This window comes from Chlorocebus sabaeus, chromosome 19, assembly GCF_047675955.1.
Source record: "Chlorocebus sabaeus isolate Y175 chromosome 19, mChlSab1.0.hap1, whole genome shotgun sequence".
NCBI lineage: Eukaryota > Metazoa > Chordata > Mammalia > Primates > Cercopithecidae > Chlorocebus > Chlorocebus sabaeus.
In genome coordinates this window covers 12,882,734-12,907,612 of record NC_132922.1, presented here as the reverse complement: position 1 = coordinate 12,907,612, position 24,879 = coordinate 12,882,734, and the positions used below count along the sequence as shown (strand labels likewise).

The 24,879-nt window shown below is 50.2% G+C and overlaps 2 protein-coding genes across 3 annotated transcripts; one reads left to right on the top strand and one right to left on the bottom strand.

Annotated features, from left to right (window-relative positions):
- Window positions 1-1,248: 1,248 nt before the first annotated feature.
- C19H22orf23 (chromosome 19 C22orf23 homolog) lies at window positions 1,249-9,994 on the bottom strand. Of its 2 annotated transcripts, none has more exons than XM_007975727.3 (7): window positions 9,876-9,994; window positions 9,410-9,521; window positions 8,601-8,663; window positions 4,038-4,220; window positions 2,540-2,671; window positions 1,928-2,028; window positions 1,249-1,758 (listed from the first exon to the last, which is right to left on the bottom strand). In XM_007975727.3, the coding sequence occupies exons 1-7, from the start codon at window positions 9,966-9,968 to the stop codon at window positions 1,687-1,689; spliced, it is 756 nt and encodes a 251-aa protein (XP_007973918.2). In that variant the 5' UTR covers window positions 9,969-9,994; the 3' UTR covers window positions 1,249-1,686. The 2 variants fall into 2 exon arrangements, with proteins under 2 accessions (XP_007973918.2, XP_007973921.2); XM_007975730.3 differs by having other exon boundaries at window positions 9,808-9,968.
- A 34-nt stretch (window positions 9,995-10,028) lies between these two features.
- On the top strand, window positions 10,029-23,893 carry POLR2F (RNA polymerase II, I and III subunit F). Its single transcript, XM_007975725.3, has 5 exons — window positions 10,029-10,172; window positions 13,134-13,203; window positions 15,711-15,841; window positions 23,200-23,271; window positions 23,727-23,893. Exons 1-5 carry the CDS (start codon window positions 10,153-10,155, stop codon window positions 23,815-23,817), a joined length of 384 nt encoding a protein of 127 aa, XP_007973916.1. The 5' UTR covers window positions 10,029-10,152; the 3' UTR covers window positions 23,818-23,893.
- The last annotated feature ends 986 nt before the right edge of the window (window positions 23,894-24,879 follow it).

Below are 24,879 nucleotides of genomic sequence, written 5' to 3'. Positions count from 1 at the left end.
TGGGCAGGATCCCTTTCCTCTGCAGGGAGAGGTGGCTCCTCGGCCATGCAGCCCCTGGCATGGGCTGGAGCTGGAGCCACCAACTCCAGGGCCTTTCCAGGGCCAGACAGGTAACACGCATGAACCCAAGTGACAGCTCTGACGGGCTGTTTCAGTGTCAGGAAACTAAGCTGGCAGGGGCAGGGGTGAGCTGGAGGCAGTTTGAGGGGCTGCCTTCCTCACTCAAGTCACCTGTGGCCTGTGGGGCTGAATGTGGGCCCGGTGTTGCCAGATCCTTTGTTTGTCATAAGAAGCTAGAAATCCAGATTTTATATATGTGTCATTTGGTCATATCAGTCAAGGGTTGGCTGATACTGTGTGTCCAGGGTGGGCTGGATTTGTCCTGGGGTTCTCTGGTTTGCTGCCTCCTGACCACATGATGGGGCCTTTGAGGTGGAGGACAACTGTCCCTTCAGGTTGCACCCTCTGCCCTCAGGTTCTTGAGGGTGTGTGGACACAGAGGCTTTCCGTGGAATGTCCCTGAGCCGGCCCTTGATCGGGGCCTCACCACTTCAGGGCCGTGTTTATTCTGCAAACCAAAACTTGGGTCATGTGGCCTGATAGGATTATGAGACTCCCTCCAGGTACCCGAGACAGCGTTGATATTTCCAAAATATTCTGGTGATTTACTGGGACAGGCAACTGACAGAATACTGGAGAAGGTAGGGATCTTGGGTATCAGGAACTAGAGGGGAGGGGACAGATGTGCTGTGTACAGGACACGGTGTCGGGTGGCTCCTTCCCAGCAGGGCCTCACAGATGCACAAGCACGGAGCTGCTGGGTTTTGCCCAAGAAAGGTCACACGGCACATGCTGGGATTGGAACTCCCAGGCCAGGGCTCTAGGTCCCTCCCACCCTTTCATGTTTCTTTCTGTGGTCATGGGTATAGTGGAAAGACATAAAGCTAAAGCCAGCTTTGAATCCCGAGTACACTGCTTGCCAGTTAAATGCCCTTGGCTGTGGTATCTCGTTAAGACCTAGTTTTCACAGAGGGATGATGAACCATTGCAGAGGTTTATTGAGATCATTAACAGAGTGGAATTCAGCACCTGCCACAGAAGCCAGCCATGGGGTGCCCAAGAGGTTGGCTCCCATTGCCACTTGAAATATGCAAACAGGTAGCTGGAAACCATCTGTGCTCGACAAATTCTAACGCCTTGAACAAATAAGCTTATCCCTCTGAAAACAAAATGGTGCTTGTAATGACCCACGTTCAAAATGTTTTATTGGCCAGTTAATCATTGTGATTGAATACTTGCCTAAGGCAGTAAGAAATCAAATAAGTAAATCCTAAAACAGAAAGAAAGGAATCATTTTCATTCCTGAATTCAGAAAACCAAATGAACAGGCCACAGGCTGGAGGTGGTGGGAAGCAGGCCCAGTGGATACCTTTAGACACACATCCTATTAGGGATGCTCAGGTCTTACTCCTCTGTGTATGGGGCTGTGGGTCTCGGGCTCTAATGGCATTCCTGGGCAGGGGCTAGGCTGCTGAGTATGCCTTGGGGTACTGCAGGCAGTGCTGTGCCACTATCTAATGTGGCTGAAGGCTGGTAGGGTGGGCTGGCCTGAGGATGGCCCTGCCTGGCAGAGGAGTGGACTCCAGTGGTCGAGCTTGGGCTATGCTGCCTATCTCTGGAGACAGATTAAGTGGTGGCAAGAGCCTTCCTAAGTTCCTCACTCCTCCTGCGGTCAATGTCTTCCATTTCCCGGAGTTTCTGCAAAGGGCATCAGGGAAAGTGGGTATATCAGGGCTAGGAACCTGAGGAACCGTCACAGCAGTGAGCTAGAGCTTGACCCCTGAACCCTGCCACAGCTGGCCCTGTATTTCCATTCACACTTGCTCTGGGCCCTTCCCCTCCCCGCTTCCCCGGTTGTTTCTCCTACCTGGGATATTTCAGCAAGGATGATTCCTCGGTACTGTTTGCCCTGTCCCAGGGCCTCCATGTCAGTCAGGAATTCTTTCCTCTCCTGGATTTCCTTCACCACTGGACAGAGGAGAGGGCTGTCAGGCTCCTGTGACAGATGCTGGCAGCAGGTTGCCTCTCTTGAGGAGAAGAAGTGGTTCTATTGTCAAATAGTGTTTCTAGGCCGGGCACGGTGACCCGTGCCTGTAATCCCAGCACTTTAGGAGGCTGAGGCGGGTGGATCACGAGGTCAGGAGTTCGAGATCAGCCTGACCAACATGGTGACCCCTTGTCTACTAAAAATACAAAAATTAGCCAGGCATGGTGGCACACACCTGTAATCCCAGCTACTCAGGTGGCTGAGGCAGGAGGATCACTTGAACCTGGGAGGTGGAGGCTGCAGTGAGCCCAGATCATGCCACTGCACTCTAGCCTGGACAATAAGAGCGAGACTGTCTCAAAATAAATATATTAAATAAATAGCGTTTCTCACTTGTTGACCCCCAGGGATCCCCTGACTGCTGCATCCAATTCTGGGCCCCCTCCTCACATTACCCCCACCCCCAGCATGACTGGTCCATCGGAGCCTTACACTCTTCAAATCGGTCTTGCTCAGGGGCTGGAGCCTCCTGTCGTGCAGGAGGGGCCTGCCTTTTCCGTTCCTCTGGGTCCTTCCCCATGGCAAAGATATTTTGGAGTCTTTGTTTCTCCTTCTCCAGATCCCCTGTAGGGCCAAAAAGAAATGGCCTAGTTAGGCCGTGAAGGGTGCCCTCATTCATGGTCTGCGTTCCCAAGTGCACGTGCTTGCTGCAGGGTGCCTGGTCATGCAGACAGGGCTTCTGTACACCTGGCTCCTACCCTGGGTTCTCCTGAGCAACACTGTACTGTCAAGAGAGGCAGAAAGAGGTTGAAAGAACCAAGAAAAGACTCTGGGTATGTTCTGTAATTCCAACACTTTGGGAGGCTGAGGTGGCAGGATCACTTAAGACTGGGAGTTCAAGACCAGCCTAATGGATGTAGTGAAACCCCCATCTCTTTTTTTTCTTTTTCTTTTTTCTTTTTTTTTTTTTTTTGAGACAAGGTCTGACTCTGCTGCCCAGATTGGAGTGCAGTGACATAATTTCGACTCACTGCAACCTCCCGGGCTCAAGCCATCTTCCCATCTCAGCCTTCTGAGTAGCTGGGACTACAGATGGACATCATCGTGCCCAGCTAATTTTTGTATTTTTTTTTTTTTAGTAGAGATGGAGTTTTGCCACGTTGCCCAGGCAGGTCGCAAACACGTGAGCTCAAGCAATCTGCCAGCCTTGGCCTCCCAAAGTGCTGGAATTACAGGCATGAGCCATCACGCCAGGCCAATATCCCATCTCTTAAAAAAAGAAAAAGAAAAAGAGTCCGGGCATGGTGGCTCACACCTGTAATCCAAGCATTTGGGAGGCCAAGGTGGGCGGATCACCTGAGGCCAGGAGTTCAAGACCAGCCTGGCCAACATAGTGAAACCCCATCTCTACTAAAAATATAAAAATTAACTGGACATGGTGGTGGACACCTGTAATCCCAGCTACTCAGGAGGCTGACATGAGATTTGCTTGAACCCAGGAGGTGGAGGTTGCAGTGAGCCAAGATAGCACCACTGCACTCCAACCTGGGCACAGAGTGAGACTCTATCTCCAAAAAAAAAGAAAAAGAAGTTTTGTCAAAACCCACACACTGCTTTGGTGCAGAGCAAGGCTAAGAAAGCTCAGGAACCTGGGGCCTTGGTGATACCTGTAGTGGCCACCTATGTGTAGGGGCTGCAGGGAGAGGTTGGGCTGTGGCCTTGAGCCCTGATAGCCCCTAAAATCAGGAATTGGTAGATTCCAGCTAATCGTGAGCTCTGGAAAAATAAAAAAAAGAGGACCATCTGACTGGTTTCCTCTGCGCCCTGAATACCCCTAAGCTAACATGTGCTGAGGCTCAAGAGCATCGGTACAAAGTGCATGGGGATATGATTAGCTACCTTCCCACCTGCCCTGTGGGCTGCTTGCATCCCTCTCCCCTGTCCTCCCCCAGGGAGATGGGGAAAGGCCCTAGCTGAGACCCTCACTTACTGGTGGCTTGAGGTTTGAACTGCTCCCGGCTGTAGGCCCCATTGGCTTGGCACATGTTGGCAGGCCGGAGGTGGGGACGGGCTGCGAGGATGGGAGGCAGGTAGATAGACGAGGCTATTTGCTTGGAAGGTAAGACCCTCTGGCTGGATGTTATGCTGTACTGTAGGGGCAAAGCATCTCCTCCTGGGGAATGAAGAGTGGGGGTGGGAGGACCCACATGGCTTTTTTTTTTTTTTTTTTTTTTTTTGAGTCTGAGTCTTGCTCTGTCACTCAGGCTGGAGTGCAGTGGCACAATCTCAGCTTACTGCAACCTTTGCCTCCTAGGTTCAAGTGATTCTCCTGCCTCAGTCTCCCAAGTAACTGGAATTACAGGCATGTGCCACCATGCTCAGCTAATTTTTTTTTTTTTTTTGAGGCGGAGTCTTGCTCTGTCGCCCAGGCTGGAGTGCAGTGGCACTATCTCGGCTCACTGCAAGCTCCGCCTCCTGGGTTCACGCCATTCTCCTGCCTCAGCCTCCTGAGTAGCTGGGACTACAGGCGCCTGCCACCACGCTCGGCAAATTTTTTTGTATTTTTAGTAGAGATGGGGTTTCACCGTGTTAGCCAGGATGGTCTCGATCTCCTGACCTCGTGATCCCCCCATCTCGGACTCCCAAAGTGCTGGGATTACAGGTTTGAGCCACCGCGTCCGGCCGCTCAGCTAATTTTTGTATTTTTAGTAGAGACAGGCCATGTTGGCCAGGCTGGTCTTGAACTCCTGACCTCAAGTGATACACCCACCTCGGCTTTCCAAAGTGCTAGGAATATAGGCATGAGCTATTACACCCGGCCACTTTTTAAAAATAAAAGTTGGCTGGGCACGGTGACTTACGCCTGTAATCCCAGCACTTTGGGAGGCCGAGATGGGTGATCACCTGAGGTCAGGAGTTTGAGACCACCCTGGCTAACACGGTGAAACCCTGTCTCTACTAAAAATACAAAAAATTAGCCAGGCGTGGTGGCAGGCGCCAGTAGTCCCAGCTACTCGGGAGGCTGAGGCAGGAGAATGGCGTGAACCCGGGAGGCGGAACTTGCAGTGAGCCGAGATGGCGCCACTGCACTCCAGCCTGGGCGACAGAGGAGACTCCATCTCAAAAAAATATACAAAATAAAGAAAAAATAAAAATAATACCTACTTGTTAAAAGAAGTCAAACGGGCCAGGTGCAGTGGCTCACACCTCTAATCCCAGCACTTTGGGAGGCCGAGGTGGGCGGATCACCGGAGGTCAGGAGTTCAAGACCAGCATGGCCAACATGGTGAAACCCCATGTCTAAGAAAAAAAAAAAAATTAGCCGGGCATTATGGTGGGTGCCTGTAATCCCAGCTACTCGGGAGGCTGAGGTGGGAGAATCACTTGAACCCAGGAGGCAGAGGTTGCGGTGAGCCAAGATTGCATCATTGCACTCCAGCCTGGGTGACTGAGCAAGACTGTCTCAAAAAAAAAAAAACCCCAAAAATAAAAATTAGCTGGACGTGGTGATGCATGCCTGTAATCCTAGATACTAGGAAGGCTGAGGCAGGAGAATCGCTTGAACCCAGAAGGCAGAAGTTGCAGTGAGCCGAGATTGAGCCACTGCACTCCAGCCTGGGCAACAGAGGGAGACTCTGTCTCAAAAAACAAAACAAGTCAAACAGTACAAGGAATCTTCTCTTCTTCCTTCCAATCCCACCGCTCTATAATGAATGAGTGATGATGGTAACAGTTTGGTGGTCTCTTTCCTTTTTGATGGTTATACAAACATGTTCAGAGATATATGTGCATATATTTTATATGTGCATATAAGATTCTTTCAAACACTGGATCATACTGTAATATATTAAAATAACAGACTTTTCACTTCACATTTTTTCATGGACATCTGTTCAGATCACTCCATTTATATGTAACTTACTTTTTATAGCTATATACTAGTATCCTTAGAATGGATACATTATTCAGCACACCTCCTAGTTTCAGAAATTCAGGTTATTTCTAGGTTTGTTTTTTACTACTTCAAACAATGCTGCAATAAACATTCTTGTACATCAAATCTTTGTACTGGTGCTTTAATTTCTATGGATGGGTTTCTAAAGCTTTCTGTGTGCTCCATGGATAAGGAGGGACAGTTCAGACGATAGCAGGTACCTATCCTTCCTGCGGTCCATCCCCCTGCTTGGCCATCCCTGGGGCTTCTCTCCCAGGCCATCCAAATATGTCACCTGTCTGGTCGGTTGACCCCACCTCTCAGCTACCATAAAGCCCAGCTTAGAGCAGGTCCCATCCATTGTTTTTTTTTGAGACAGAGTCTCCCTCTGTTGCCCAGGCTGGAGTGCAGTGGCGTGATCTTGGTTCTGTGCAACCTATACCTCCTACACAAGCGATTCTTGTGCCTCAGTCTCCTGAGTAGCTGGGATTATGGTGTATGCCACCACGCCTGGCTAATTTTTTTTTGTTTTTTTGAGACAGAGTTTTGTTCTTGTCACCCAGGCTGGAGTGCGATGGCACGATCTTGGCTCATTGCAACCTCCGCTTCCCAGGTTCAATCTGTTCTCCTGCTTCAGCTTCCCAAGTAGCTGGGACTACAGGCCCGGGTCACCACACCTGGCTAATTTTTATATTTTTAGTAGGGATGGAGTTTCACCATGTTGGCCAGGGTGGTCTTGAACTCCTTACTTCGGGTGATCTGCCTGCCTCAGCCTCCCAAAGTGCTGGGGTTACAGGCGTGAGCCACCACACCTGGCCCATCCACTGTTTTGATCTGTGCCTGTCTACCTTTTCTGCTCACCCAGCCTCTACAAGATCAATTCCCCAGGAGCAAGGGGTCAGGAATACTAATTTTTTTGGTCACACACCCAAAAATGTTGTTGTAGAGAGAGGTTTTGCTATGTTGCCCTGGCTGCCCTTGAACTCCAGGGCTCATGTGATCCTCCTGCCTCAGCTTCCTGACTATCTGGGACTACAGGTACAGCCCAGTATGTATGTGTTTTGCCCAGGCTGGTCTTGAACTCCTGGGCTTGAGCAATCCTTCTGTCTTAGCCTCCCAAAGTGATAGGATTATAGGTATGAGCCACCACACCTAACCTGTTTTTATTTTTTTTTATTTTTTATTTTTGAGATGGAATCTTGCTCTGTCGCCCAGGCTGGAGTGCAGTGGTGTGGTCTCAGCTCACTGCAACCTCTGCCTCCCAGGTTCAAGCGATTCTCCTGCCTCAGCATCTTGGGTAGCTGGTATTACAGGCACCTGCCATCATGCCCAGCTAATTTTTGTATTTTTGTAGAGATAGCATTTTACCATGTTGGCCAGGCTGGTCTTGAACTCCTGACCTCAGGTGATCTGTCTGTCTCGGCCTCCCAAAGTGTTGGGATTACAGGTGTGAGCTCCCACACCCAGCCTGACCTGTTTTTATTTTATTTTATTTTATTTTATATTCTATTCAATTTAATTTTAATTTAATTTAATTTAATTTAATTTAATTTAATTTAATTTAATTTAATTTTGAGAGCAGGTTCCCCTCAGTCGCCCGGCTGGAGTGCAGTGGTGCAATCACAGCTCATTGCAGCCTTGACCTCCCAGGGTCAAGTGATCCTCCCACCTCAACCTCCTGAGTAGCTGGGACTACAGGTGTGCACCACCACACCTGGCTAATTTTAAAAAATTTTGGGGGCTGGGTGTGGTGGCTGACACCTGGAATCCCAGCACTTTGGGAAGCCAAGGCGGGCAGATCATGAGGTCAGGAGTTTGAGACCAGCGTGGCCAACAAGGTGAAACCCCGTCTCTACTAAAAATACAAAAATTAAGCCGGGTGTGGTGGCACATGCCTGTAATCCCAGCTACTCAGGAGGCTGAGGCAGGAGAATTGCTTGAACCCAGGAGGCAGAGGTTGTAGTGAGCCGAGATCATGCCGCTGCACTCCAGCCTGGGTGACAGAGTGAGATTCCATCTCAAAAAAAAAAAAAAAAAAAAAAATTTTTGTGGAGATAAGGTCTTGCGGTGTTGCCCAGGCTGGTCTTGAACTCCTGGGCTCAAGCCATCCTCCCACCTCGGCTTCCCAAAGTGTTGGAATTACTGGCATGAGCCATGTGCCCAGCGTTTTTTTTTTTTTTTTTTTTTTTTTTTTTTTTTTTTTATATGAGGTCCTCTCTCCCTTAACATGAAGAAGCATTAAGAATGTGACCCCAGGCCGGGCACTGTGGCTCACACCTGTAATCCCAGCACTTTGGGAGGCCAAGGCGGGCGGATCACAAGGTCAGGAGATTGAGGCCATCCTGGTTAACACGGTGAAACCCCATCTGTACTAAAAAATACAAAAAATTAGCCGGGCGTGGTGGCAGGTACCTGTAGTCCCAGCTACACGGGAGGCTGAGGCAGGAGAATGGCGTGAACCCGGGAGGTGGAGCTTGCAGTGAGCTGAGATCGCGCCACTACACTCCAGCCTGGGCAACAGGGCAAGACTCAGCCTCAAAAAAAAAAAAAAAAAAAAAGAAAAAAGAATGTGGCCCCAGATCCCCTCTGGCCAGGATGCCTCTGTGGATTGCCCCTTACTTTTCATGATGTCCATGATGTGGCGCTGCTGGATGTTCGTCAGTTTGGATTCCTTCATCATCACTGCACGACAAAGCATTCTGTGAGGCCTCCTGGGCTGCAGGCAGATAAATAACTGACTACAGCTTGTGCTAAGCCCAGTGAAGGAAAATGTGTGAGGGTGCATAACAGATGATCCTACTGTGGTGGTAAAGAGGAGAGATCTTCCTCGGGAAAGTTGAAAGTGTGATCTAAAGGATGCATAGGAGTTAACTACTCTAAAAACTTTAGTTCCTTGACTTTTGCCAAGCTGTAGCACCTTGAACCTCCCCCCGCCTAAGGCATATGCAGTAGAACTTTGAAGCTTTCTGAACCCCAGGCTCCTTATCTGTAAAGGAAAATAGCAATTGCTAAGCCACAGGTCAGGTACGGGGGAACTCAGTTACAGAGGATAACTACCACCATTCTTCTCTCATCCTTTAACTCAGGGGTCCCCAACCCCCGTCGGTGGACTGGTACCAGTCCCTGGCCTGTTAGGAACCGGGCCGCACAGCAAGAGGTGAGCGGCGGGCTAGTGAGCCTCACCGCCTCCTTTCAGGTCAGTGGCGGCCTTAGATTTTCAAGGAGCGCGAACCCTATTGTGAACTGCGCACGCGAGGGATCTAGGTTGCACGCTTTTCTTATGAGAATCTAACTAATACCTGATGATCTGAGGTGAACAGTTTCATCCCGAAACCATTCCCCACACCCCCGTCAGTGGAAAAATTTCCTTCCACGAAACCGGTCCCTGGTGCCAAAAAGGCTGGGGATCGCTGCTTTAACGCACTGACCTCTGAGCAGCTCGCAGGTCCCCGGGGTGTAAGTGGTCATCTTGGGGCGGCGCCGGAACCCAGTTCCTTTGGTCACTACCTCCATCTGCTTCTGTGAAGCCATGGGAGGACCCTGAGGAGGGAAAGACGCAATGACACACCCCCTGTCTCCTATTCCTAATCTCTGTTCCCCCATGCCCAACATCCCCAGAAGTCTGGAAGCGGAGATCGAGCCAGAGAATGATGCCGCCAGTTAATATTGCGACAGTGCCTAAACCTCCCATCCAGACACAGGTACACACACAGTCCTCATTCTGACCCAGCGCCTGTGGCAGGGAAGTCCCCTCGGGAAGGGAGTGTTAATATAGCCATGGTCACAACCGTACCCACTGGGTGATATGCCAAAATTGAAATTTCACCCTAAGACCCCCTCTGGGTGCTCCCCTCTGCACATAGAAGTGGGCTCCCGGAGGCGGTGACCACTGACCACTGCTTTACAGCCGCACCAGCACCGGTGCCACGCAGAAATACTACGACATCTGGGCTGCTGGAGCTGGCAGCTAGCGACTCTGGCTACCATAGAAACGCGCACTCACGAGTCAGCGCATGCGCACTTCCCCCACTCTGGCCTGCCTCCCGGAAGTGATTTCCTCTGGGTTACCGCGCAGGCGCAAGATAAGCGAGGCGCCGCGAGTCGTAGAGGCGCTGTTTGCCGGTCTCCGTGCGGGACCGGGGTGCAGCGGGGTCCCTGAGGCGAGGGTGTCATGTCAGACAACGAGGACAAGTAAGTGCGGGAGCGGAGTGGCCTTTGCGGCACACTCGGAAGGGGCGGATGAGGCAGGGCTTGGGTCGAAGGCAGCTGAGGAACCTGGCGTCTAGGGGCAATGTCTGAGGGGCCTGGGGTCCTGAGGGGGCCGGCGGAGCCTAGGAAGGGAAGGGCGGGGACCCAGGAGCATAGCCCGGGCTGGAGGCTGGGCACAGGAGGGCCCAGACTCGAGGGTCCAGAGGGGATCCGTGGAAAAGGTGTCCTTCCTCAAATGTTGCCCCGAGCCGGGCTCTGTGTCATGCAGTGGGAATACTGAGGTGAATGAAGAATCATCCTTGCCTCTCCACGTGCTCACTTTGTAGAATAGGCGGCACAGGCCCATAAGTAAGCAAGCAAGCAGGTAATGGTGGTCGCGTGAGCTTCCCCAGTTCTCCATCTGCTTCTGTGAAGTACGTAGTTCTAGAAGTTCTTCACAGTTCTAGAAGTACATAGTGTAGGAGTACTCCACAGGAGGGTCTGGGGCAGCTCCCCGGGTGGCATTAAATAAAAGCCTGAGACTGTTCATTACAGTAATTTTTTTGTTTTTTCTTGAGACGGAGTTTCGTTCTGTCGCCCAGGCTGGAGTGCAGTGGCGCGATCTCGGTTTACTGCAGCCTCTGCTTCCCGGGTTCAAGGGATTCTCCTGCCTCAGCCTCCCGAGTTGCTGGGATTATAGGCGTGCACCACCATACCTGGCTAATTGTATTTTTAGTAGAGACGGGTTTCACCATGTTGGCCAAACTGGTCTCGAACTCCTGACCTCAAGTGATCCACCCACCTCGGCTTCCCAAAGTGCTGGGATTACAGGCGTGAGCCACCGTGCCCGGCCTGTTTGTAGTAATCTGGTTGAAATAAGTCAGTAGGAGTAGAGATGGTGAGAACTGGTTTTGAATTCTGGATATATTACTATTTTAAAGATAGAGCCAAAAAATTACCTGTTGGATGTGTGGGCGCAAAGAGAGCTAGTCTGAAGATAAAAATAAGAAACATGTGGGATCGCTACCGCATTCCTAGTGAGTGTCAGTAGAGAAGAGGAGATGACTCGTGGCTGAGCATTAGGGCATTTGGACATTGAGTGCTTGGAGGAAAAGAGAAGCCGGGGAGGTGCGGGAGCACCAAGAAAGTGAGGTGTTGTTGGAGTCAAGTGAGGAGAGCAAGTGGCCTAATGTGCCAGCTGATAGATCAGGCTAAATGAGAATGAGAGTTGGCCATTGGATTTAGCAACGTGGAGATCATTAATGAGCTTGGAAAGTGGTTTTGATGGAGCTATCGGGGTGAAAGACTTTTGGGAGTGAGATTATGACACAATGGGAATAGAGGAATTGGGGGCAGTGAGGGTGGACAGCTCTTTCACACATTTTTGCTTCAAAGGGCACCTTGGAATTAGGGCTATGGGGGAGGGAGAAGAGAAGTAAGGTTTTTTGTTTGTTTGTTTTTGTTTTTGTTTTACATGAGGAAAGCACATGTTGAAATGCTGATGGGGCCCGGGCTCTGTGCCTCACACCTGTAATCCCAGCACTTTGGGAGGCTGAGGAGGGTGGATGACCTGAGGTCAGGAGTTCGAGACCAGCCTAGTCAACATGGGGAAACCCCATCTTTACTAAAAATACAAAAATTAGCTGGGCATGGTGGCATGTGCCTATAATCCAGCTACTTGGGAGACTGAGACAGGAGAATTGCTTGAACCCGGGAGGCGGAGGTTGCAGTGCCCCCAGCCTGGGTGACAGAGCTAGACTTTGTCTCAAAAAAAAAAAAAAAAATATGCTGATGGGAATGATTCAATAGAGAGGGAAACAGTGATGATGAATGAGTCCTAGCGAAATTTGGGGGCAGATGGGGAAAAATTAAAGCAGTAAAATGGAACAAAAGTCGGATTTACTTAGTATTCTTTTTTTTTGAGAAGGAGTCTCACTGTGTCACCCAGGCTGCAGTGCAGTGGGGTGACCTTGGCTCACTGCAACCTCCGCCTTTCGGGTTCAAGCAATTCTCTTGCCTCAGCCTCCTGAGTAGCTGGGATTACAGGTGCCTGCCACCACGCCCGGCTAATTTTTTTGTATTTTTAGTAGGGATGGGATTTCTCCATGTTGGCCAGGCTGGTCTCGAACTCCTGACCTCAGGTGATGCACCCGCCTCGGCCTCCCAAAGTGCTGGGATTACAGACGTGAGTCACTGCGCCTGGCTGATTTACTTATCAAGTAGACATTTGAGTGCTTCTTACATACTGGGAGAGACACAGATCTCTGCCCTCTTTGATTTTTTTGTTTTGTTTTGTTTTTTTGGGTTTTTTTTGAGATGGAGTTTCGCTCTTGTTGCCCAAGCTGGAGTGCAATGGCGTGATCTCAGCTCACCACAACATCTGCCTCCTGGGTTCAAGCGATTCTCCTGCCTCAGCCTCCCAAGTAGCTGGGATTACAGGCATGTGCCACCACTCCCAGCTAATTTTGTATTTTTAGTAGAAACGGGGTTTCACTATGTTGGTCAGGCTGGCCTTGAACTCTGCCCGCCTTGGTCTCCCAAAGTGCTGGGATTACAGGCTTAATCCCAGAGCCACCACACCCGGCCTCTGATTTTTATTTTTTATTTTTCTTATTTTATTTAATTTGAGACAGGTTCTTGTTCTGTCACCCATGCTGGAGTGCAGCAGTGCGATCTTGGCTCACTGCAATCTCCACCTCCTGGGTTCAAGCAATTCTTGTGACTCAACCTCCCGAGTAGCTGGTATTACAGACATGTGCCACCATGCCTGGCTAGTTTTTGTATTTTTAGTAGAGACGGGGTTTTGCCACGTTGGCCAGGCTGGTCTCGAGTTCCTGGCCTCAAGTGATCCACACACTTCGGTCTCCCAGAGTACCAGGATTACAAGTGTGAGTCACCGTACCTGGCCCCTCTTTGATTCTTGTAAGTGATGCTCTAAGTAACTGATCTCTTCTTCCTGTACAGTTTTGATGGTGACGACTTTGATGATGTGGAGGAGGATGAAGGGCTAGATGACTTGGAGAATGCTGAAGAGGTCAGTATTCAGCCTCAGGCTCCCACCTCTGCAGCCCAAGCTGCCAAATAGTCTGGCAGGTGATAATTAGCTGAATGTGTCTGCCTTCTGTTTGTGGTCAAGGCCCCTGCCATAAGCATTACCAGTTAGAGTGAGCTGTGTTCTAGTCTTGCATAGCAGAACAGCCCTGCAGGGTGGACCTGAAAGCTTTTGTCCATGTGGTCCACAGCCTGTGGCTTCTGGGGCAGTTAGTTCACTGCCAAGTTAAACAGTGCCTTCCTTCATTCGGCAAACATGTGTTGAATGTTTATTATGTGCCAGGTGCTTTCTGCAGGGTGGGACTAGTTAGGGAGCAAAAGGAAGAGGTAAGCAGGGCTCAGATGAGGCAGTATTTTGTAGCCTAAAGGCAATGGGAAGCTACTGACAAATTTTGAGCCAGGGCACAGTCCAGTTCACATTTTAGAAAGTGCAATCCTGCCTTGAGTAAGGAGTGAACTGGGGAAGGGCAAGAGTGGAAGGTGAGAGGCCTGTGGCTTGGATATAGGTGCTGGTAGTGCAGGTGATGAGAAGACAGATGAAAGAGTTATTTCGGTGGGTTGGTTATGGGGCTGAGAAAGTGAGCGGTGACAAGGACGACTCTCAGGTTTCTGGCTTGAGCAAGTAGGTGGATAGGTTGCTAGCCTCATGAGGAAAGTAAGGCTTTCTGTCCTGTGTGACTGATGAGGGAAAAAAATGCAGTTATGTCCTGGAGAGACATGGAGCCCTCTCTCTCTCTGCATGGCACTTTCCGATACCTTTTCGCGTGAGTCAGGTGTGTCCTCCTCCATCATTCTGGTCGCCTTCCCATCACTGTCATGTAGATTGTGCCTTCTGGATGTACTTCAGCCCTGTCTGCATTTTTCTACTCCTGGTGCCTTAGGCTGGCTTAGATCTCATTGCTTTTCAGCCACATTCCTGCAGGAATTGTGTGGCTGGTTTTCCTGCTTCAGTCTCACTCCAGACTCTGCTCTGAGTGCTCTTCTCCTTTCAGCGCCCTTTCTTACTTGCCCACGTGCTTGGTTACTACAGGCTTTCCTAAATGGCCTCTCCACTTCTGCCACTGCCCCCTGCAGAATATTCTCAACAGAGTATCCAGAGTGATCCTTTCTTTCTGTTGTTGTTGTTTGTTTGCTTGTTTTAAATTAAGAAGTGGTGTCTTGCTACGTTGTCTAGGCTAGAGTACAATGGCTATTTGCAAGTGCGGTCATAGCGCACTACAGCCTTGAACTCTTGGGCTCAAGTGATCCTTCCAGTTCAGCCTCTCAAGTAGCTGGAACTGCAGGTTCTGCACCACCATGTCCAGCTCAGAGTCAACCTTTTTTTTTTTTTTTTTGAGATGGAGTCTTGCTCTGTTGCCCAGGCTGGAACGCAGTGGTGAGATCTGGGCTCACTGCAAGCTCCGCCTTCTGGGTTCACGCCATTTTCCTGCCTCAGGCTCCTGAGTAGCTGGGACTACAGGCGCCTGCCACCACGCCCGGCTAATTTTTTTTTTTTTTGTATTTTTAGTAGAGACGGAGTTTTACCATGTTAGTCAGGGTGGTCTCGATCTCCTGACCTTGTGATCCACCTACCTCAGCCTCCCAAAGTGCTGGGATTACAGGCGTGAGCCACCGTGCCCGGCCTGTTTACTTAATTCTTTATATAGCACAGAATTTATTCTCCTGCCTACAATCCTCTACGCACCTTTCATTCTAATTATTGTCCATAACTAGCTGTCCAAACCTCTTTCTCCTCTGTGCCTTTGCATGTTGCCTCCTTCCTCGTTGGTTTGACAGCTGCTGCTCATCCTTCTAGGTGAGCTCAAATCTCATCCCTGGAGTTTTCCTGACTCCCAGTGTGAGGTGTCCCCACCTCCTTGGGAACTCTGTTGCACACTGCATTCCTTCATAGCACCTGCTCTGTTTACTTTTGTCTCCCCCTTTAGACCATTAATTCTTTGAGAGCAGAAATTCCTAGCTTGCTTTCTCAGTATCTGTTAACGATATCTGATTCAGGACAAATGCTTAGTAAGTAATTGTTAAATATTCCTGCCTTTACTTTGACTTTTCTAGTCACTTGACCCATTGGCTTAGCTCCCCTATCTGAAAGATGGGGAGACTATTCCTAGTTTCCTGCTTAGGGTAATTTTTTTGTGCCAGGACCTCTTTTACAGGACCAATGTTCTCAGACAACCCCATCTCCAGGCCCTCTGCTCTCTTCTGGATGAGGCAGCCAGCTCTGGAATCTCAGTCATGGTCCTCCATTACAAGGTCTCAGGCTATGTCAGGTTAGCTGACTTTCCAAGCCTCTGAAATGAGAACTGTAATCCCTGCCTCATAAGGTTATTGTAAGGATTACATGAGTTGTTGGGAAGCAGTCATGCAATACCCTGATATGCAGTAAGCATTAATGGTGGCGGTAGCGGGGATTGTGATAGTTGTCATTATCACCCTCCCTGTAATCCAAAAATGCCACCTGAGATTTTCCCTCTTTTTTGTCTTGGTGTCCAGGAAGGCCAGGAGAATGTCGAGATCCTCCCCTCTGGGGAGCGACCGCAGGCCAACCAGAAGCGAATCACCACACCATATATGACCAAGTACGAGCGAGCCCGTGTGCTGGGCACCCGAGCGCTCCAGATTGCGTGAGTGATTGCCCCTTCACTGTCTTCTCTATCTGTCAGACCACAGTGAGCTCCTGTACCGCTGATCTTGCCCAGCCTGGCACCTGAAAACACTCTCTGCTCTCACATTCCAAAGGTGGTGGCGTCCGTCCCTGCGTACCAGGCATTGTGCTAGGCCCCTGCCCTCAGGGAGCTTGTGATCTAATAGGAGAACTAGGATATGAACATCTGAGAAGTCAAGTAATAGTATGGGAGAAAAATGATTAAAAAAAACAAACAAAACAGAACTAGATGGTTGCCTGTCACATTCGTGCAGCAAAAAAGGTGAATTCAGAGCCAATGGGTACCAGTGATTTTTTTTTTTTTTTTTTTGAGATAGAGTCTCAAAAAAAGAGACTGAGTCGCCTAGACTGGAGTGCAATGGCACAATCTCAGCTCACTGCAACCTCTGCCTCCCAGGTTCAAGTGATTCTTGTCCCTCAGCCTCCCAGGTAGCTGGCATTAAAGGCATGTACCACCACACCTAACTAATTGTTGTGTTTTTAGAGACAGGGTCTTGCCATGTTGCCTAGGCTAGTCTCGAACTCCTAGCTTCAAGTGATACACCTGCCTCTGCCTCCCAAAGTGTTGGGATTGCAGGTGAGAGCCACTGTGCCCAGCCATGGTAGTTCTTTGTTGTTTTATTTTCCGAGTCTAGATCTCACTCTATTGCCCATGCTGGAGCACAGGGGCCTGATCATAGCCCATTGCAGCCTCAAACTCCTGGGCTCAAGCAATTTTTTTTTTTTTTTTGAGACAGAGTCTTGCTCTGTCTCCCAGGCTGGAGTGCAGTGGCCTGATCTCGGCTCACTGCAGCCTCCGCCTCCTGGGTTCAAGTGTTTCTCCTGCCTCAGCCTCCCGAGTGGCTGGGACTACACGCGTCCACCACCACCCCCGGCTAATTTTTGTGTTTTTAGTAGAGACGGGGTTTCACCATATTGGCCAGGCTGCTCTCGAACTCCTGACCTTGTGATCCACCTGCCTCAGCCTCCCAAAGTGCTGGGATTACAGGCGTGAGCCACCACGCCTGGCCGGTGCAATTTTCTTTTTCTCTCTCTTTTTTTTTTTTTTTTTTTTTGAGATGGAGTTTTGCTCTGTCACCCAGGCTGGAGTGCAGTGGCGTAATCTCGGCTCACTGCAAGCTCTGCCTCCCAGGTTCACACCATTCTCCTGCCTCAGCCTCCCGAGTAGCTGGGACTACAGGCGCCTGCCACAATGCCTGGCTAATTTTTTTGTATTTTTAGTAGAGATGGGGTTTCACCGTGTTAGCCAGGATGGTCTCAATCTCCTGACCTCGTGATCCACCTGCCTCGGCCTTCCAACGTGCTGGGATTACAGGCATGAGCCACTGCGCCTGGCTGGCTCAAGCAATTTTCTTGCCTCAACCTCCCAAGTAGCTTCAAGGTGGGACTACAGGTATGTGCCACTATGCCTGGCTTTGTATTTTTTGTAGAGATAGGGGTCTCATGATGTTGCCCAGGACAGTCTTGAACTCAGCCTCAAGTGATTCTCCTGCCTCAGCCTCCCAAAGTGCTGGAACTGGGATTACAAGCATGAGCAACCATGCCTGGCTTTGAGGTGGTTCTTGAAGTGAGGTAGACTATGGCCAGCCCAGCAGAGTGGGGGGCCCTCCAGCTTGAGAGCACACTAGAGAGATGAAAGCACAGAGCAGTGGTGGGGTTTTGGGGATTTGAAAATCAGCAAACTTCCCTCCTCCTCCTTTCTTGTGAGGAGTAGGTGAGGGGACAGAGTGGGGTGCTCTAATGGTATTGTGGGGAAGCACGAGACTGAGAATAGGAGCCCCTGCCCCAAACTCCCTATAGGCTGATGTGGGAAATGGTGGGTATCTGGAGGAGCGGGGGTAGTTCAAGAAGGGAATAGTGGAAATTAGCCTAGAAAGAAAAGCGGCTGGATGCCGTGGCTCCCTGTAATCCCAGCACTTTGGGAGGATGAAGCAGGTGGATTGCTTGAGCCCAGAAGTTCAAAACTAGCCTGGGCAACATGGTGAAACCCCCATCTCTAGAAAAAATACAAAAAATTAGCCAAGTGTGGTGGTGTGCGCCTGTAGTCCTAGCTACTCGTGAGGCTGACGTAAGAGGATCACCTAAGGCCAGGAGGTTGAGACTGCAGTGAACTGTGATCGCACCACTGCACTCCAGCCGGAGCGACAGAGTAAGACTCCATCTCAAAAAAAAAAAAAAACCAAAAGAAAGCTGGGGCCAGATTTGTGAACTCTGTGTGCTTATAGGGGCAGCAATGCTGTCTGTAAATTCCCCTCCTTAGTGTTCAAGCAGCATTGGGCTGTTGTCTCCTCTAGTCCTGTAGGGATAAAGATGACCATCATGTCTACCTCAATAAAGGGTTTTATGGGTGGGCAACATTGTTCTTCCCCATTCCTCAGCAGCGGACCTCTTCTCAGCCTGGTTGTACTCCTTGCTCTTCTGCGTGGCATTAGAGTCATGCCCAGTATGATATCCCTACCCAATATACCACCAACGTCAGGATCCTCTGGGCCTGCACCACCAATTATGGTAGCCATGAACTGTATGTACCCATTTACATTAAGTACAATTAAATAAAATTAGAAATTCAGTTTCTGTCTTACTAGCCACCCACACTTCTTTTATTTATTTATTTATTTATTTTTATTTTTGAGAAGGAGTCTCACTCTGTCACCCAGGCTGGAGTGCAGTGGCGTGATCTCGGCTCCCTGCATCCTCTGCCTCCCAGGTTCAAGTGATTCTCCCACCAGAGCCTCTCGAGTAGCGAGTTACAGGTGCCCGCCACCGTGCCTGGCTAATTTTTGTATTTTTAGTAGGGATGGGATTTCACCGTGTTCGCTGGCCAGGCTGGTCTTGAACTCCTGATCTCAGGTGATCCTCCTACCTCGGCCTCCCAAAGTACTGGGATTACAGGCTGAGCCACCACGCCCAGCCTTTTATTTTTTTAGAGACAGTTTGGCTGTATCGCCCAGGCTGGAGTGCAGTGGTGCTATCATAGCTCACTGCAGCCTCAAAACTTCTAGGCTTAAGTGATCTTCCCACTTTAGCCTCCCAGGTAGCTAATGCCACCACACCTGGCTAATGTCTTAATTTTTTTGTAGAGACAGGGTCTCACAAAAAGACTCCTGGCTTCCAGTGAGACCCCTGCTTCAGCCTCCAAAGTGCTGGGATTATAACTAGCCACATTTCAAGTGTGTGTAGTAGCCACATGTGGCTAGTGGTTACCATAAAGGATAGCACAGGGGGATAGGACACTTCCATCATTGCAGAGCATTCTATGGGGCACACTGATAGAGACTAAAAGTGGCCCAGCAGAAACAAGAATTCATAAGTTATTTTTAAAACAAATAGATTGTTTATTTGCAAGTTAAACAGTCTTTCAGCACTGAGGAAAGATACTGCATTAGCACCCGATGGGACGCTGAGATGATTAAAGATGTAGTCCCAGCCAGGCGCGGTGGCTCACACCTGGAATCTGAGCACTGTGGAAGGCCAAGGTGGGCAGATCACCTGAGGTCAGGAGTTTGAGACCAGCCTGGCCAACATGGTGAAACCCCGTCTCTACTAAAAATACAAAAATTAGCCGGGTGTGGTGGCGCACGCCTGTAGTCCCAGCTACTGGGGAGGCTGAGGCAGGAGAATCGTTTGAACCTGGGAGGTAGAGGTTGCAGAGAGTCGAGATCACACCACTATTCCAGCCTGGGTGACAGAGTGAGGCTCTATTACCAAAAATAATTTTAAAAAAGAAAAAAAAAGACGTAATCCCTAGTCCTCCAGGTGTTTTCTGGTGGGGCAGATAGACCTGTGCACAGGTACCCACAACCCAAGGCAGACATGAGTGGTGCTTTATGAAAGGTACAAAGAGAGTTATTGCAGAGGTGACTGGGAAAGCCTTGTGAAGGGATTAGAATTCTAGTGGGGACAGGTAAAGAGATTTGGTTTTGTGGGTACTCCAGGTGCCAGAAACAGCCCAAGGAAAGGTCCAGGTGGTGGATTTGTGGTGAGGGATCACAAGCAGCTTGGGGCATGAGGCTGGAAAAGATGACACTGGTCCCATGAGTGACAAGTTCAGAATACTGGAGTTCATTTGCTGGGCAATGTGAAGCACTTAAAGGTTTTGAGGCCGACATCCAGGCCACTGACATCCAGGCCACTAATAAGTCCAAGTGTCCTGTTTTCCTTTTCTTTCTTTCTTTTTTTTTTTTAAACGGAGTTTCACTCTTGTTGCCCAGGCTGGAGTGCAATGGCATGATCTTGGCTCACTGCGACCTCTGCCTCCTGGGTTCAAGGAATTCTCCTGCCTCAACCTCCCGAGTAGCTGGGATTACAGGTGCCCGCCACCACGCCTGGCTAATATTTTGTATTTTTAGTAAAGACAGGGTTTCACCATGTTGGTCAGGCTGGTCTCGAACTCATGACCTCAGGTGATCCACTCGCCTTGGCCTCCCAAAGTGCTGGGATTACAGGCATGAGCCACTGCGCCCAGCCAAGTGTCCTGTTTTTCTTGGGGAGCGAAGCTTGATCCAGCTCATTCCCGTCTTTAGTGCTCTTTCCACTTAAGGGCCATGACACCTTCCGGTGGCTTCTTGCCTGCTTTAAGCTCTTGTACAGCCATAATGGGACTCTGCACTTGGTAGGTGCAGATGGAGTCTCACTTTGTCGCCTAGGCTGGAGTCCAGTGGTGCCATCTTGGCCCACTGCAACTTTTTTTTTTTTTTTTTTTTTTTTTGAGACGGAGTCTTGCTCTGTCACCCGGGCTGGAGTGCAGTGGCCGGATCTCAGCTCACTGCAAGCTCCGCCTCCTGGGTTTATGCCATTCTCCTGCCTCAGCCTCCCGAGTAGCGGGGACTACAGGCGCCCGCCACCTCGCCCGGCTAGTTTTTTGTGTTTTTAGTAGAGACGGGGTTTCACTGTGTTAGCCAGGATGGTCTCGATCTCCTGACCTCGTGATCCGCCCGTCTCGGCCTCCCAAAGTGCTGGGATTACAGGCTTGAGCCACCGCGCCCGGCCTGGCCCACTGCAACCTTTACCTCCTGGTTCAAGCGATTCTCGTACCTCAGCCTCCCGAGTAGCTGGGACCACAGGCACGCGCCACCGTGCCCAACTATTTTTTTGTATTTGTAGTAGAGATGGGGTTTCACCATATTGGCCAGGCTGGTCTCAAACTCCTGACCTCGGGTGATTTGCCTGCCTCAGCATCCCAAAGTGCTGTGATTACAGGCGTGAGCCACTGCACCCGGCCAGAACAACTGTTTCTTGGGTGGGTTTTGGATGGAGTTTCAGTCTGGTTCATTAGCACCACCTGGTGGCTGATGATGTTTGTCACATCTGCTTCTTTTTGTTGTTGTTGTTATTGAGATGGAGTATTGCTCTGTCACCCAGGCTGGAGTGCAGTGGCCAGATCTCAGCTCACTGCAAGCTCCGCCTCCCGGGTTTACGCCATTCTCCTGCCTCAGCCTCCCAAGTAGCTGGGACTACAGGCGCCCGCCACCTTGCCTGGCTAGTTTTTTATATTTTTTTAGTAGAGACGGGGTTTCACTGTGTTAGCCAGGATGGTCTTGATCTCCTGACCTCGTGGTCCACCCGTCTCGGCCTCCCAAAGTGCTGGGATTACAGGCTTGAGCCACCGCGCCCGGCCACATCTGCTTCTTAACTGGATGGTGGATGTGTTTATTTGTAGAGGCCGTGGTGCAAGAAAAATTAAATTACTTAAGGACACATCTTGCACATTCCATGTGCATAATAGGTGCTGAATGAGTGAATGCCCTTGAATTATTTATATTTTAAAAGAAAGCAAGCATATGCAGATCATGGAAAGTATTCTGCCACATTCTTTAAAGCTTTATATTTTGGGAAAGTTTGAATACTTATTGAGAGAGGATATAGGGAAAGTTAAATCTTCCATCTCTGCCCTTGGGAAATTTTCAGGCTTTTGGGAGTAATATAAATTGAAATATTTAGTAATAAAATTAGTAAGCTGGTAGCTCTCAGACTAGCTGATTATCAGAATTATCTGGGCAGTTCTGCAAATGCAGGCTCTCAGGCCGCTTCACTAGAGATTCTGTTCAGGGATTCTGGAGAAGGACCCGTGAACCTGTATTTTTTAGCATGCTCTCCTGTTCATTCTGGATGTGTTAGTGTGAACCTGAGCTGGAATCATCAAGACTGACTTCCTAGAGGAGATGGGCCTAGAATTGGCATCCCTTTGCTTGGTGGTAGTCTCCACTGTGGGCCAAGTGTTGTGCTGGGGGCTAGACCTCCGTGGTGAATCACATGTGGTTCTGGGCCACCAGGAGCTCATGGTCTAATGTGGAAACTTTCCAAACAAGTAGTTACAGTTCAGTGAGATTGGTGCCAAGAAAAGTATATCCTAAGTGACTTGGGGTACTGAAAAGTCAGCACACGATTTCCAGGATGGAGACATCCGGACCTCTCGCAGGCTTTTAGGGAGATGAAGAGCTTGTAAGAGCACACAAAAGGGAAACAACATGGCGCGTCTAGGGAACCAGAAATAGTTTGGTATGGCTGGAATGTGGGGTAAATACAGGAAAGTAGCACGGGACTGTGCTAGGAAGGCGAACAGGGACCAGACTGCACTCTGGCCTGATAGCCAAGGGGAGTCATGGCAGTGTTGTAAGCAGATGAGTCCCTGGACTGCCTGCTGGCCTCAGGTGAAGGGTAGGGAGGGCTGGGCAGGAAGGGCAGGGCTTCTACTGAGGTGTTGTGGCTATAGAGAATGGAAATGAGGCTGGGTTTCATCCCAGCAATTTGGAAGGCTGAGGCAGGCAGATTGCTTGAGCCCAGGAGTTTGAGACCAGCCTAGGCAACATGGTGAAACCCCATCTATACAAAAAATAAGCATAGCTGGTGGTATGTGCCTATAGTCCCAGCTGCTGGGGAGGCGGCAGGAGAATTGTTTGGACCTGGGAGGTGGAGGTTGCAGTGAGCCGAGATCTTGCCATTGCACTCCAGTCTGGGCAATGGGAGTGAAACTTTCTCTCCAAAAAATAGAGAGAGAGAGAAAATAGAAATTGAAATGAGGGGCCCTGGGCACTGAGGCAAGGCTCTGGGGTTGGAGCAGTTAGAATGGTGTGCCTTTGCACACGCCACCCTTTCCACCGGGATACTCTGCTGTGGCCACTGGGCTCAGGAGTCTGCGATAGGCCTCTGCCAGGGAAGATCTCTGGCAGTGCCCCTACACACCACTCCCTACTATGCCTGTCTACCTAGAAGATGATGTTTCTAGGTGGGGACCAGGATGCCGTTCCACCTTCACTGCCTGTTAGGCCCTTCTCCCTGGGTTTGTAGTCTCCCCAACACCTGTGCGTATCCCTACAGGATGTGTGCCCCTGTGATGGTGGAGCTGGAGGGGGAGACAGATCCTCTGCTCATTGCCATGAAGGAACTCAAGTAAGTCACTGAAATCATGGTTCACTTCTCCAAATCTCTGGGAGGCATCTGTTGGGTTCTCTGTTGCACCCTTTGCTCCCACTTCCCTGGCTGAAGAAGTTGATGCTTATTCCTACAGATCGTTAGGAACAGCTCACCAGGAGGTAGGAGGAAGAGAGAAGAGGAGGCAGGGAAAGCGGGGAGGGCACTGATGAGACCGGGACCTTTTCTGGCTGTTGGAGTTTCCCTGTTCCTGCTGCAGGAGGCCTTACCAATATTCTATCACTCTTCCCCCGCTTGTCTGATATAAAAACTTTCTTTTTCTTGTAATTGCTTTCTTACAAAGTACACTCATCAGCCCCAAGAGGCTGCTCCTAAGACTTCTCTTTCCTTGTGTTTTGCACACAATCTGTTCCTTCTGCGGCAGAGCTGGGGTCACCAGCCCTCATGTACTTGTGACTTTTCCCCTGCCACAGGGCCCGAAAGATCCCCATCATCATTCGCCGTTACCTGCCAGATGGGAGCTATGAAGACTGGGGGGTGGACGAGCTCATCATCACCGACTGAGCTGGAGTCATCTTCCTGCCCTTGCCCAATTTTCATTCCCACTTTATATGTGTAAATAAAATATTCAACTTTCCAACCCCCTTCCCCTCTGCTTATCTGCGATGTCACCACCTTTTGCTTCCCTGTTACCGCCATGCTGCCTGGAGCATACACCTATTCTAGTGGCCCTGTGACTGTCAGTTCCTTAAGAAGCACCAGAGGCCCTTAGACCCTTTGGATCCCCCACATCCTTCCCTCCATCTCCCTGTTCCCCAGAGCAAAGGCTGCTGCAGGGGAGACACCTCAGCTGCCTTCCCAGCAGACAGACGAGTCTTTGTACCCAGGGAGCTGGTTGCCACGGAAACCCCCAATTTCCTTTCCAGTGGGGACTGGCTGCAGGGGCTTCTCCCTTCTCAGGAGTATCACAGAGCAGGTCTCATCAAGCCACCCATTGTTTCCTAAGGACCTGCTTCGAGCCTCTTATCGTGGGCTCGGATCCCCTTTCAGGAGCAGTGCCCCAGCAGGAAGCATGGGGGTGTGCTGATCTCCCACCGTCCCCAGGCAGAGCCCTGCTGGGCAAGTCAGCGGCTGAAGCAAGGACCGAGCACCTGCCTACCCCTGCCCCCACGCCTCTGTCCCCACTCCTCCTCAGGACTCTGCCCACATGCTGTCCTCTGTGGCCCACCTCTTTGGTGTGCCACACCCATGCCATCTTCCCAGCCCTTATAAGATATCCTTTCTTTCCTGTTTGGGGCTGGTGATCCTCTGAGGCCTTGCAGGGATGGTACTGGGGTGGTGGTGCTTCTGGGTTCCAGAAGCATTAAGTCAGAGCTGGAGCTCCCGCTTCCTCTGCCTGAGGTTCTAATGAGTCCTCTTCCTTTCTCCATCCTGCTTACCCAACCTGAGGTAAGACCAGTCACACTGGCTCCTCCCTCCTAGAGGGTCAGGGGGAGGGTGTATATTGACATGAACAGGAATAGAGGGAAAACTGGCTTCCTGAATATGCCAGCCTTGACCTCCATTCCACTGCCAGCTCCCCTTCCAAGAGGAGGAGCTGGGCTTCCCTAACCTCTGCAGGAGGCA

What these genes read in the sequence shown, in the direction of transcription:
- C19H22orf23 (XM_007975727.3), bottom strand. Translation starts at nt 9,968, where the DNA reads ATGGTAGCCAGAGTCGCTAGCTGCCAGCTCCAGCAGCCCAGATGTCGT. An exon ending in CATCATGGACATCATGAAAA is followed by an intron (nt 4,221 to 8,600) that starts GTAAGGGGCAAT and finishes TTCATTCCCCAG; the next exon opens with GAGGAGATGCTTTGCCCCTA. An exon ending in TCCTTGCTGAAATATCCCAG is followed by an intron (nt 1,759 to 1,927) that starts GTAGGAGAAACA and finishes TGCCCTTTGCAG; the next exon opens with AAACTCCGGGAAATGGAAGA.
- POLR2F (XM_007975725.3), top strand. Translation starts at nt 10,153, where the DNA reads ATGTCAGACAACGAGGACAA. An exon ending in ATGTCAGACAACGAGGACAA is followed by an intron (nt 10,173 to 13,133) that starts GTAAGTGCGGGA and finishes CTTCCTGTACAG; the next exon opens with TTTTGATGGTGACGACTTTG. An exon ending in ACTTGGAGAATGCTGAAGAG is followed by an intron (nt 13,204 to 15,710) that starts GTCAGTATTCAG and finishes CTTGGTGTCCAG; the next exon opens with GAAGGCCAGGAGAATGTCGA.